Source organism: Rana temporaria, chromosome 6, assembly GCF_905171775.1.
Source record: "Rana temporaria chromosome 6, aRanTem1.1, whole genome shotgun sequence".
In the NCBI taxonomy this organism is placed as follows: domain Eukaryota; kingdom Metazoa; phylum Chordata; class Amphibia; order Anura; family Ranidae; genus Rana; species Rana temporaria.
Window position 1 is genome coordinate 28,212,189 of NC_053494.1, and position 14,841 is coordinate 28,227,029.

A 14,841-nucleotide genomic window follows, 5' to 3' on the forward strand; every position below is an offset into this window, starting at 1 on the left:
AATTTGCACATATGTATGCTTAATGAGGCTGTAAGTGTTCATTTTAAAGTGAATATTCTTATATACAGGCATACCCCGCTTTAAGTACACTCACTTTACATACACTCGCGAGTAAGGACATACCTGTGAGTGTATGTAAAGTGTCTTGCATGTACTGTACAGACATTTTGCAGTTGCAGTAGAAGGAGCTGAAGCTCAGAGAGCATAGCCCACCCTGTTCCAGTGTGCCCCTGACACCCCCACTACAGCCCCTGAGACCTTAACTACAACTGTTAACCCCCCCACTACACCCCCTGACCCCCCACTACACCCTATAAGTGAAAAAAGGTATTGTTTCACTTTAAGTACATTTTTGTTTTACATACATGCTCTGGTCCCATTGTGTACTTAAAAGTGGGGTATGCCTGTACATGTTTGGTGAGGTGCAAAAGGCTTTTTTTTTTCTAAATAAAACCTTCATTCATATGTAGAATAGGATTATTATAGATGTGGACTTGTGACTGGTTCTCTTTAAATCTCATATAACCAACTTTCCAGAAAAGCATCTTTCATGTAGATTATTATTAGTCGCCGTTTCACTAAAAGTGCAAGTTTCAGGTTTTAGCTTCTTTCTGTAACAAAGCAAGTTTACTTCGGAAGACATAAAAAGGGAAGTGAAGATAATATTTGTACCGGAGGACAGCTACTCTGGTGAAGAAACCAGTGTTTACACAAAACGACCGCAATCCAAAGATCATGCAGAGGTGAAAGGACACATAAAAACAATCTCTGCAAAAACAATAAACCGTCTACCACAGATTACAAGAACTCGGTTAAAAGGCCTACCTTTGTTTTTTTGTTCAGAGGCCTGCAAAAGAAAAGGGGGAAAAAAAAAAGGTTGCCATATATTAATGATCGAACACCACATAATGAATGTCAAGTACAACATTTTTATTTGTTTACAAACTTTTAAGTACAACATTTTTAGATATATGCCCACATCTACTCATAGAAATGTATTCTGAATAGGCAAGATATAGTGGAAAGAAAAAAGGAAAAAAAAAAAAACATACTATTAAACGTGAACCTGTCCTGCAGGAATGGTCAACTATGGAGAACAAGATTTTTCCTTTAGCACCATTTCTAAAACAAAACCATCAACTGTCACCACTTTCAACCATTTTTTATTCTGCATAATGTGGAGGGTTAGAATCAGACTTATTTTTTTCATATGTTCCCCCTACTGTTTATGAGTGGATATTTTTCAGTGAGGGAAATTCCCCTTGTAGACAGTTGTCACAGGAACACGTGTCCCCTGGAAGATTTCCCCTCTATTCAAGTCCTGGTGGAAATTTTGAATTGTGAATCTACTGAACCTTAAGGCAAAACTTTTTGCTTCGTTTTTAGATAGAGTTTTCATTGCTGTCTATCCCTCATTAGGGAGATTCACCATCCCGTTTGTTTTATTTACCGTCATCATCGAAAATGAAAGTAAAAGTCAATTCCAAATCTTGAGTTGACATCAAAACAGTAATAGTGGGGGAAATCTTCCAATGGGGACACAAGTTCTGGTGACACTCCGATTCCCTCTCACTCCTGTTGGGGTTATGGGACAGGAAGAGAAGGGAAATCTACCCAACGGGACACAGAAGGCAAAAGAGTGATATAACCCTCTCCTACTCTATCAAAAATGGGAAATAAATAAAATAAAATGTTGCCTTTAGACCCCTTTCACAATAAAAATAGCACCCGCAAAGCGCCCTGAAAGAGCCACTGTCTCTCCAGTATGAAAGCCCCGAGGGGCTTTCACACTGGAGCGGTGCGCTAGCAGAACTGTAAAAAAAAAAAAGTCCTGCTAGCAGCATCTTTGGAGCGGTGTGTTTACTGCTCCTCCATCGCTCCTGCCCATTGAAATCAATGGACATGACGGCTATAATGCCGGCAAAGCACCTCTGCAGAGGCGCTTTACGGTGATTTTAACCCTTTCTCGTCTGCTAGCAGGGGTTAAAAGCACCCTGCTATGGGCTGAATAGTGCCACGAAATTGACGGTAAAGTGCTGCTAAAAAATAGCAGCGCTTTACCACCAACGCAATTATATATATAATTTTATATACACACAAATAAACCTCTCCGAAACATGCACCATTCAAAAGTTATTCTAGTGAACAGCAGCCGGTGATGTCACCAGTGCATGCGCTCTGAAGGAATGGCATACCTGTGCCGTTCCCTCAAAGCTGTGTGCCACGGATGCGAGTGACATTGTGGCTTGGCCGGTCTGATGGCTGGAGTCAGTAAACCCCGAAGGAAGACCAGGTGAAGAGGGCAGCCTCTGCAGTGGTGACAGCGCACTACTGGAGGGCTTAGTTTTAAGGCAAGACTTTCATGATGTGCTAGCATGTGATGCGCGCTAGCATGTGATGCATACTAGCACATTATATTGCCTTTCTTCATAGAGTTTACCACCGCTTTACAGGATATAATGAGCAAATTTTTGCAAAAAAAAAAAAAAAGCATTTTTTTTACTATGAGCCTGTAAAGCACTGTACCCGCATTCAAGCAGATTGTGGGTACAATGCCAGGATCCTGCAGACACTCAGTGCAACCGTCTGTCTGCTGGTATTTTGTACAGCCGTTTTTTCCACCGATTTAAATAACTGTAAAGCGAACATTACCACCAAAAAGTTAACATTTGTCTTTTTCTGCAAGTGGAAAGGGACTAAAGCCGCAATCCTTTATCCAGCTTTTTTTTCATGAGAATAATTTACCTTTTTAGCGGCAGCTTCCTTCTTTTTTTTATCGTTCTTACGATTTTTTTTTTCTTCCATTAACTGTACCTCCTCTTCTTGCACTGCACTCCTAAAAGACATCAGGATTACATGTTAACAAACCATTTACTTATTGCCTTTATGAATGCTAGAAGAGAAGTTATCCATCTAGTTATGTCATTAAAGTTTCCCTGTATTTATACAAAAAAAAAAAAAAAAGTCATGATGGGGCTTATGCAATAATCAGAATATTCAGTCTTTGGCTGCGGTTGTATGACCCCTCAGAATGACCATCCCTGTTTAATTACAGTGCTTGTATGGTTTATGGCCTTGTATGTGTTTGCTATATTTGATAAGATTGTGGTACTTTGGACTGTGTGTGTTAAATTTTGATTAATAAACTTGCTTTTTGGACAAAAAATAAATATTCAGTCTTGAATTTTCATAAATGTACAGGCTTACCGTCATTTAACTGTCAAAACCTGTATTTCCCACTAAAAGTGGTTGTGATAGAAGATTTATGATCTTAAAGTGGAACTTTAGTCAGAAAATTCACTCCTGCAAGATCACTTCAGGCTGGTCCCTTTTTCAGGTATAGCAAAAAATGTAAAAACAAGTGTCTATACTGTTTAAAACTAGTAACCCAATGTTTCACCCCAGTTATCCTCTATGTTTTGGCACTGTGTAGAAAAAGTAAAGGTGAATCTTCTGACAACCTTAAGATTTACTCGGGGGCTCTGGGCTTCAGCAAAATGTCAGCTTCCAGCAAGAAGAAAACAATGCTGGAGGCAATTTGCAGCACGCTTTCATTTTGGTAGCACAATTAATGTGGAATGTATGTTCCTTGCCAAAAAACAAAATTTATTTCATCAAGTTATGGGTAAAGTTCCGCTGTAATGCATTCTCTGCATTAAAAGGTAAAATAATCTTCCACGTTCTGTTCTCCACCCCAGCTCCCCCTAAATACTTACCTGAGCCCAATCTCAATCCAGCGCTGTGCTCGAGAGCAACCGCTCTCTCCTAATCATTCCCTCCTTACTGGACAGAGGCAGCAGTGGTGAATCGCTGCCTGTGAGGAGAGAGCTGGGCCAACCCAAACTATGTCTCAAACACGGAGCTTGGCTTGGGAGAAAGCCTGCATGAGTGCCCCCATAGCAAACAGCAGCTTTCCATGGGGGCACTCAGAAGGGGGAGGAGCCATGAGCGCCTGCATGGAACCTCAGAAATGAAGAATCAGGGCTTCTTTGTGCAAAACCATTAGCACAGGGCAGAGAAGTATGACATGTTTGTCATTTTAAGAAAATCCCTTTACAACAGGGATATGCAATTAGCGGACCTCCAGATGTTGCAAAACTACAAATCCCATCATGCCTCTGGGTGTCATGCTCGTGGCTGTCAGAGCCATGCGATGCCTCATGGGATTTGTAGTTCTGCAACAGCTGGAGGTCCGCTAATTGCATATCCCCGCTTTACAAGGTCCCATGTATAGTCCGGGACTAGGATGCGAGTGTTCTCAGGGGTGAAGAATTAGCATGACAGATTTGGAACACGTCATACGCATACTATAATTTTTGGTCATTGCTGCCAGCGAATTCAGCAGCCAAAACACCATCACTACATAACAGCACATGCCATTCTGCATCCAGCACTCATGTCATCCGAGCCAGACACTAATAGACCAAAAGATAAAAATGGAATATACTGATCGATTCTATGGACATTACTTCTTGTCCAGGCTGGAAGAAAATCTTTTTTTTTTTGGAACTATTGCTTTTTAATAAGAGGTAAAGAAGAGATTTGGAATATTTTTGAAACCAGATCTCTCCCCTGAGGACCGGTCATCCTCATTACTATTACAAGGGATGTTTACATTTCTAGGTATAGTAATACAAGTGATTTTTTTTATATTTTTATAAAAATAAAAAAAAATTAAAAAAATTAAAAGGGAATTTAATTTTTTTTTAAAGCGCCTCCGTGTTCAAGTGAACGCATACGCAAGTTGCGCACGCATATGTAAACAGAATTCAAAACGCACAAGTGAGATATCGCCGTGCACGTTAGAGCGAGAGCAATAATTGTAGCGCTAGACTCCCCTCTAACTCTAAACAGGTAGCCTGTAAAGGCATTCAAAGCGTCACCTATGGAGGCTTTCAAGTACTGTAGTTTGTCGCCATTTTACAAGCGTGCACGATTTTAAAAGCTGTGACATTTTAGGTATCCATTTACTAGGCATAACATATTTCACAATATAAAAAAAAAAAAGAGAGATTGGAGTAACTATTGCGTTTTTTTTTTTAATTCAATGTGTATTTTTTCCTCAAAAAAATTGTGTTCGCAAAACTGTGCAAATACTGTGTTTATTCCCTAGGGCAGGGATATCTAAACTATAGCCCTCCAGCTGTTGCGGAACTACATGTCCCATGAGGCACTGTAAAACTCCTGACATTTGCAGACATGACTGGGCATAATGGGAATTGTCGTTCTTGAACAACTGGAGGGCCGTAGTTTGGAGACCCATGCCCTAGGGTGTCGGGCAAAAAAAAAAAAAAAAAGTATATTGTTGGGGGGGGGGGGGGGGGGGGGGATTGGGTATTAAAGCAGGAGTTCACCCTAAAAAAAAATTTAACCTTAGATTGAGGCTCATTTTGTCTAGGGGAATCTGCTAGTTTTTTTAAAATCTAAGCAGTACTTACCGTTTTAGAGAGAGATCTTCTCCGCCGCTTCCGGGTATGGTCTTCGGTACTGGGCGTTCCTATTTTGATTGACAGGCTTCCGACGGTCGCATCCAACGCGTCACGAGTAGCCGAAAGAAGCCGAACGTCGGTGCGGCTCTATACGGCGCCTGCTCACAGACGTTCGGCTACTTTCGGAAAATCGTGACGTGATGGATGGACTGTCAATTAAAATGGGAACGCCCAGTCCCGCAGCCCATACCCGGAAGCGGCGGAGAAGATCGCTCTCTAAAACGGTAAGTACAGCTTCGATTTAAAAAAAAAAAAAAAAACACCCGATTCCCCTTGACAAAATGAGCATGAATCTAATGTTAAAAATTGTAATTTCCGGGTGAACCTCCACTTAAAGTAAATTTTCTAGCAAAAAAATACAGATTTAAGCTTGTAAACAAAGAAGTGCCAGAAAAAGCCTGGTGGTTAAAGGCCAGAGCATCATCATAACAATATTTTTAAGAAACCCCATCCTTGGAATCCTATTTAGTCATGGCAAGTTTCCTTCAATAGCTCTACCACAGTCATCACAAACCATAAAAAGCAAAAACCACAAGCCATTGCATAATAAACTACTTCAAGTTATACACCCTCCAAAAAAATATCCAGCAACAAGCAAACTTGTCAGATCCCCTCTTACAAAGATTTAAAAAAATCACAGAATTCTGTTTACATTAGTATCCTATAAAATATTTACGTACTTCTTTAACTACAGCTTCAGAATAACAGCAAAAGTGTCTAACACTCTACATATAAAAACACTAATGAGGGAAATAAAAGGAATGATTATATACAAAAAGCAGTCCATGTTTCCGTAAATAAACCATGAAGACTGCATGCCCTTCACTGCGAATAACTGAATGAAAGCAACAATTGTTACCGCAGGAATTCTGCTGTAGAAAACACAACAATCCCTTATTATTCTGCCCATTCTACACCGACTTTGCTAAGTAGAGATCACCAGAAAAAAAAAAAGAAAAGACAAACATCAGCAAACCAATCAGTGTTTACCTCTCCTGACAAGCTAGCAGAAGACATGCAAATTGGAGGTTTGCTATGGAAATCATAACAAGGAGTCTGCAGCTGACTGAACACAGAAGGCGCCCAGAAAACAGCCATGAATTACATAATTCTATTAACAGGGTATTTATTATAGTTTGCCAGTTAATAAAAAAACAGATCATATTAATTACACAGATGAGTACTCGCTGGAGATTATGTGTTAATTATCAGTGCTTTCAAAATTGCAGAGCCAGATCTCCCAAACTGTGTGCAAGTAAGTGAGCCCCTTGATAATTCTATACTGTTATTGCCTTCTGGACCGCTACAAGAAAACAATAGCTCTCTATCCTGCACAGGGCAATGTAAATATTACCATTTAACCACCAATTGTGTGATCGACATGGCACTGTATTGTACAGGGGGAATCCAATATGAAGATTGTGGAATGAACATAAAAAGGAAACAAATGCTCTGGATTGAGACAAGTACACACTAGAGAGGGATATGCTTTCTTCTTTTTTTTTTGTCTGTGACCCAACAAGGGAGAATTCTCATCTTTTCTGGCAAAACTGATAGAGATTTTCTTTTTATTTTTTATTTTAGTACCATGCAGAGGGGGTTAGTACTTATCATTGTCTGCATCTTTTCATCTATTATCTTTAAAAAGTCAGCTATAGAAAGTCAGGGGATACCTTTCCAATTTGGGACAAATCTCCCGCAATCCCCCTCTTTCCTCCATTTAGGTGTTAACCACGCCAGAAATTCTCAGTTTTTTTTATTTACCTACACTAGCAATTTTAAGCAACTTAATAGTTCTACTAATATCACCTGTGATGACTATTCACCAATGCTGGGCACAGATCACACACTTATAGAACAAACACATCTGGTTTTAAATTGCACTACTACATGCTTTAGTGAAAAAGCCATGGGAAAGAGCTAAAGTGACACTAAACACACATTTTTTGTAAAATAAAATATGTTTAAATTGAAGGAATATCTAAAATGAAAGCATTTCTCTGCAGTTCTCAGGCTTCCTGTTTTAGGGTGGCTACGTTTGTTCTCCACATCCCTTTCCTGCTTGACACAAAGTTGGACTACAGGCATACCTCACTTTAAGTACACTCACTTTACATACACTCGCGAGTAAGGACATACCCGCGAGTGTATGTAAAGTGCCTCACAAGTACTGTACAGACATTTTGCAGCCGTAGCAGAAGGAGCTGAAGCTCAGAGAGCATTGCCCGCCCTGTTCCAGTGTGCCCCTGACACCTCCACTACAGCCCCTGAGACCTCAACTACAGCTCCTGAGACCCCCACTACTGTCCCTGACCCCCCACTACACCTTAGAAGTGAAAAATGGTATTGTTTCACTTTAAGTACATTTTTGTTTTACATACATGCTCTGGTCCCATTGTGTACGTAAAAGTGGGGTATGCCTGTACACATCTACATGCAGACACATTCAGCGCTATGGGTAGTGTATGTGTGATAGATAGAGAAATTATATATATATATATATATATATATATATATATATATATATATATATATATATATATATATATATATAATTCTCTAATTCTCTATCTAATGAGACAAAAATAACGGCACTGCTTACTCTACACCGGTGAGCAGTGAAGTGCATCAGTGGAGGGCAGAAAACATGCATGGGACAAAAAGGTAGCCTGAAAACAACGGTAAAAAATACTTTTTAAACGGACACGAAAAGAAACACACACACACACTTACACACACACACACACACACAATACTTGACATTTTAGAAAGACTGATGAAAAAGAAAGCAAAAAAAAAAAAAATCAATTGTCACTTTAAGGGAAATGTTCAGCACAGCTGCTCTTGCCACTAAAGTGAAGGATTGCTAGCAGAACCCCCCAGGCGGTCTTTGATCTCCTGTACACAGCGACACATCTAAACGGTCAATAATCAAATCAACACTGCAGGTTTTCCCCTGTTAATACATCATACACCATCTTGGTTAGATGCAACGAAGCAGAAGCCCAGAGTTGGACCCCTTTCACATTGGGGCAGTGCAGGTGTTGGCGGTAAAGCTAGTGTTAGCTGCGCATTTCGGCCACTAGCAGGGCGCTTTTAACCCTCGCTAGTGGCCTAAGAAAGGGTGCAACCGTGTTGCGGCGCTGCCGAAGCGCTTTGCAGGTGCTTCGGCAGTGCTGCCATTCATTTCATTGGGCACGGCGTTTTGGGAGCGGTGTATACACCACCCCAAAGATGCTGCTTGCAGGAGTTTTCCCATCCTGCAGGCGCAAAGCCCCATTGTGAAAGCTCAGGGGAAGCTTGAAAGGTGCTTTAAAGATGCTGTTATTAAGCGCTAAAACTCCTGAAAAATGCCCCAGTGTTAAAGGGGTCTTAGGATGGAGAGCCATTTATGCAACACTAACATAGGGCTGGATTTTACTGTTAAAAAACATAGGGCTGGATAATTGCCAGAAACCAAAAAGCCCAAGCATCTAAAAGTTGCATCCAATGAGGCCTGATTCACACCTATGCAGGTTGCAGTTTGCATGTTCCAGGTGCATTTTGCGTTTTTCAATAAACGTTTTTGATCTATTGCAGTCTATGGAACCAAAAACAAGTCCCTGGCCTTTCCATAACATGAACAGATGTGAACATCCATAGGAAACCATGTTAAATGTTGCGTTTTTGCAAAACTGAAAACACACTAAAAAAAATGCATAGGTGTGAACCAGGCCTTACTCCAAACCTGTTCTACAGATGACAATATTGGCTTTAGGCTCATTTACAATATTCTGCTTTCTTTTAAAACCCAGTACACACACGGGCTGAATGTCAGGTGGCATAGGCTGATTCAATAGAAACACTGGAGCCGTGTATGGCAGCCGTTCGCCCGGCTTTAGATGAAGGGCTCATGAACGTCCCCCTGTCAAAAAGCAACAGCAGGTGAGATCTCTGTCCTAATAATTAAATTGTTAGTACAGCAGCTCTGACCTGAGCTGTGTTTTTTTTTTCATTCAACCCACTGGGGAACGGGGGGGGGGGGGGGGTGTGACTAGCAGCATGTACAACCAAGGCTTAAGAAACTTTGTTTTTTTGGCAGGTCTCTGCAAGGACACAAAGAAAACAATTGTTTTCTGTGTGCCTTGTTCACACCATAACATGGCTGTCACTTGAGTTTTTTTCTGAGCAGAAATACAGCACATAAATTCTCTGCAATGGAACAAAGAAAACTGCACACACGCTGATTTCTGAACAGAAAAAATCTGCACATGATACCAGTGTTGTGGGGTGGACAGGGCACATAGAGAACAATTGCTTTTTTGTGCCCTTGCAAAAAACAGGTGCAGAAAAACTCACATCTCTGCACAAGGTGTGAACGAGGTCTAAATTAATTGGTCTACCTCTGCAGTATGTGCAACTGCTGTTTTTAATATTTTTTTTGAGGGGGGGGGGGGGTCGAACACCGCTTTAAAAGTTAAAATATACAGTGAAAACGTAAGAAAAGAAACGGATGGAGGGTTTACCAAAGTAGATGATTGTTTATGAGACTGTTACTGTTCCTAGGCATCCTAAATAGAAAGCTGTGAAAGAGTTAATCCGTTCAATCAGGCTTCCTCTGGACTTTTCTGTTGTCATTCAGCAGTTTGCTTTGTAGTTATATATCACTATGACAAGTACAGATAAAGAGTCCAAGGGTCACTTGTGTAATAATTACTTTTAGTACAGAAGTAGATATGTCGTTTTTTTTACTAAAAACAATACAGCAAGTCAATATTACAATCATAAGCTAAATTTTACAAAGATTTTAGAAATGTTAAATACTTTATAGGGTTGATTTACTAAAACTGGCATTTGCAAAATCTAGTGCAGCTCTACACAGAAACCAATCAGCTTAAAGGTTAGACTGCAGGTTAGAAAATTGTGCGGGTTCATGCAGATGTCTATACAAATAAGACGCCCCCCTCCCAAGTCATCAAAAGTAGAACAGGAAATACTTATGGGAATAGGAGCGATGCCACAAAGTTGCCGCCTCACCGAATTCAGACGGTGCCATTGCCGGCAATAGCCGCTGGTTTGGCATGTCAAATCGGTCCGATGTGAACCTGGGCTCATTGGCAAAGCTTAATTGAACCAGCTGAAGGTAGCCGATTGGCTACCATGCACAGTTGCACCAGATTTTGCACTTTGCAGGTTTTAGTAAATCAACTCTTATGCCCAGGTTCACACTGGGCTGCGGGAGTGAAATCGTGCGAGTCACTCCCGATTTCGGCCCCGATTTCAGATACATCTGTGCAGGTTTCTGCACAGATGTCAAAGTAAATCGCGGCCCGAAATCGCAAAAAGTAGTACAGGAACTACTTTTTGAAATCGGTGCAACGCCGCAGATGCGGCGTCGCACCGATTAGGACGGTACAATTGCCGACAATTTGAGATGCGATTTGACATCTCAAGTCGTACCAGTGTCAACCGCGGACAACGATTTAAAGGCTTTACCAATGACAAAAGTGGAACTCCAACCAATACTTTTTGTATTTGGATGGGAGCGAGGAAGGGTTTAAATCTCAGCCAGCTCTCCCTTTGTCGTCTCTGTGACCAACCATCATTAACACAGGAAGTGAAGGGAAATCTCCCCATTAAGGACAAAGACAACTAACCCTTATTCACTCTGTCCTAAGCAAAAAAATGTACTTCCTGTAAAAATGTTTGTAGAGTCAATTGTGTGTCACAGGAATTAAACTTTGGGCATTCAGGTTGTAAAGATTGGTGTCCCCCTGCATAAATCACTGTAAAGTCGTCATCTTTGAGTTCATTGAGTGACACAGGATTTAAAACACTTCTGAAATATACGAATGCCTAAATTCATGAAGGCAGTAATGTAACCCCAATATACAAAAATTATTAAGCATTCTTGTGTTCCTCAACAGGCGATAAAGAAAACAATTTTTATCTGTGACTTAAACATTTTCATTGGTCAGGTACTATTTAAACAGGTTTCTCAGAAATGTTCACTTTTTCTAAGTGGCATGCGAGTTCAGCAATTACAGTGACCCTGCTGAATGCCCATCCCAGTGTATGGTCACTTGGCAGCTTTATTCACTGTGGAGCTGAGAAGGCAAACACTGGTTACCTAGCGTAAAGCTGTAAACTAAACATGTACCAAGTATACCTATTGTTCAATGTGGCGGCTGCTTTTTTTTTTCCGGAAAAGAAAAGATGCCAATACTTACCTAGGGGCACTAGGGGACAGCGGTTTCCCAAAAGGTCTATGGGTGACATCACTGCCCAGGAACTGGAGCGGTTGTCCAAGCTCATTTCCCCTGAAGCCAGTCACTGGGGAAGTCAGGTGACTTGACCAAAGCACCCTTAGATTAGACAAGTATAGACATCTTTTCTTTACAGGCTATTTAGTATAGGGCTTAGAATGGTGGTGGGAGCAGATTTAAAATTAGATTAGGGTTTTGATTAGACTTCCACTTTAAACCCTTGATAACATGGCAACACACATATGTGGCGTCCAGGAGGTAGACTTTAGGGCGCCTTTCACACGGAGGGCTGTTTTACCGCAGTTAAAGGCATGTAAATGTTCTGTGAAATTCAAGGCTCCAGGCACTGCGATTAGCTGCATTTGTACATTGCGATTACCTACGTTTACGTGCGGCCACGTTTAGCTGTGGGTAGTCATTCCCACAGCAACCCTTTTTTTTTTTGATTATGCTGTGCTTCACTTTTTATTTATTTATTTTTTTTACGCTGCTATACGCAGTTGACACAAAAGACTGCAATGTGCATATAGCTGCGCTAAATCGCTCTTGGACGCATTCAATTCTATTTTTTCTATTCGCACCAAACCGCATTTAACAAAATCGCAGCTAAACGCTGTGTGTGAACGGGGCCATAGGAAAGCATTGTGAGCTTTTAGCTGCGGTAGAAAACTTGAAACTCTGCAGCTAAAAGCCCCATTCTATCCATTCGTGTGAAAGGGTTCTTAACCTGGACAGTGCACACAGTTGTTTTGTTTGTGCTGGAAGCACAAGACCGGGCACTCGAGTGTGTGAACACCCGTGCGATTAGATTCTGGTGTGGACAATAAAAGGTCCAGCATGAGTTTGGTCTGAATGTAATGCGAAATCAGACAGTTTGTATGGCTGAATTTGCATCGCACCAACATCGCATGCAATGTCTTTCATCACACCATTGTGAACCGGTGTAGTGTCACAGTCTGCTGCCTATCGTAGAATGCAGCGGAAGACACGTGGCGGCCAACTGCGCATGAGCTATGCATTCCAAACGCAAGTGCGATGCGTTCCAATAGATTTACGACAGTACACACCAGCGAACCCAGAATTCAGGGCGACGTGGATTTAGAGGAAAGTGGCCAGTCGGCCTCACGTCCTCGCTTTGCTCGGACGGCTCGCTCCGCTCGCTCGGCCTCCTGGCTCTTTTTTTTTTATTTTTATTTTTTTTTAACATCCTCCAATCCACGGGGATGTTAAGGAAAGAGCCTTGATGCCGACCGAGGTTTCACTGGTGTGTACTGTCGTGAATCCATTGGAACGCATCGCATTTGCGTTTGGAACGCATCGCGCATGCGCAGTTGGCCGCCACGTGACTTCCGGAGCATTCTACGATAAGCAGCAGAATGTGACAATACACCGGTCCTAAATCAAGGTCTGATCTAGGTCAGAGTTAGAGCTAGAGCTAAAAGGTCATGTTGGGGGTCAGTATATTTAAGGCAAGTTTTTTTTTATGGCATTTCTTAAAATTAGTGCAGTGTTTTAGGAAGGATTTTACAAGAAATTCTTCCAAATGGGACACGGTTGGCAAAAAATAAAATAAAAATACAAAACCCTGACAGGGTTTAACTTTTTTTTCTTTTTTTGTCCTGGTTTTAAAGTTCACTTTTTATCAGTAGCACACATCAGCAGATCCCATGATCACGAAGAGGCAACCTCTCCGCTACCATAGGCCGCCGAGATCTCTTTTGTGACCTATTCCACTGATAGTGCTTCATGTCACAGACCGCAAAGAGTCAATTGTATGAAATCATAAGGTTCCTGCTGCTGTCCTGGTGGCTTTGACCATCTGTAGCTTGTTTGGCTTCTCTGACTGCCACTCCTCTCCCAGTAAGTACTGTACAAGATCAGATAAAAGTAGAGTTCATCAACCTGCGATAAAGCATCTACAAAAAGGTTACATCCTGCCCAGAGGTTGAAGTTCCGGCAGGTCCCTTCCCCGAATTACTCAATGCAAGGTGACAAGCTTATCCAACACCCACACTTTCTGGAAGGGCGGGATCTTACAGAACTCCGATTTTGGAGCTGGGGGTAAAATGGCATATAAAGTTCCCCAGACAGGTACCAAGAAGAATGAGACCTACTTGTGTTGGCTTTAATCAGCTAATGTTTTATCCATTCGTTTACATGCAGATAAGCTTTAGACATTTTAGAAAAAAAAAAAAATGATGAGACATACCGCAATTCCACCAGTTCAGCGAAAACCGCATGACCAGAGGAGCTGGATGGCAAAATTGTAAAACACCCATTGCTACATGCATTTCTTCCCCCCAATTCGCCATTTACAGGTTGTGAAGAACGCTGACAGGTGCCCGATCTTTACCCAGCAAAAAGACCTACAAAAGCACCCTGGGTGCATGTTTCTTGTGGTTCCCATTGACTTCAAATAGACGCCACATCTTTGGTGCGCTTTTGATGCACCAAATTTGCAGCATGCAGGACTTTTCAAACCACAGCACCAACGCAGCAAATTTAAAAATCTCATACTATTTAAAAGGAAAATATTTTTGATGCGCATTTGTTCTGCTGGAAAGAGGTGTTCCAGCGCAGCAAAAATCGCATCAGTGTAAAAGAGCCTGTAGTGTAGCTAGCTATAAATCAGCAGAGAAAGAGGGGTATATGTGCAGCTACTACTAATCTCTGCTACAAAGCTGCTCCTTGGACATGGCTCTAAGAGTCCAGTGTATCCTGAATGCAGGGATACAGCACTGCTCAGTCATTTCTGAGGAATTTCATCTGGCTCAAAGTACAAGTTAAAGCCTGACTAGCTGTTCGTGTTTCTGGCACAGAATGGAAAGCTTTCTGCTTAACGAAGCCGACTTCATTTCAAGAATTTCCATAACATGTAAACAGCTTGCCAAGCCATGCTCAGATAAAGGTTATTGGTCATTAGCACTTTTATTATCAGAAAAGGGAAACATTTCTTATGAAGCTAAAAGATAAACGCTAAACGGTGGGTATAAAAAGCACGGTAACTTTGTAAAAATGGATTCTAAATCTATGGAAACTACTTGTGCTCCTAAATTGGGTCAACTGCCTCTATATATTAACATGGTGCACCCTAGCTATATTGAGCC

The 14,841-nt window shown here is 41.3% G+C and overlaps 1 protein-coding gene across 2 annotated transcripts in view; it reads right to left on the minus strand.

Moving 5' to 3' along the window:
• Positions 1-378: 378 nt before the first annotated feature.
• The window catches only part of LOC120943305 (trinucleotide repeat-containing gene 6A protein-like), a 42,882-nt gene continuing 28,419 nt past the window's right edge, over positions 379-14,841 (minus strand). For both annotated transcript variants that reach the window (XM_040356524.1, XM_040356525.1), the window contains 2 exons: positions 2,746-2,836; positions 379-847 (listed from right to left, as the gene is read on the minus strand). In XM_040356524.1, coding sequence (XP_040212458.1) covers positions 734-847; positions 2,746-2,836 — 205 coding nt within the window. In that variant the 3' untranslated portion in view covers positions 379-733. The remainder of the gene's footprint in view (positions 848-2,745; positions 2,837-14,841) is intronic.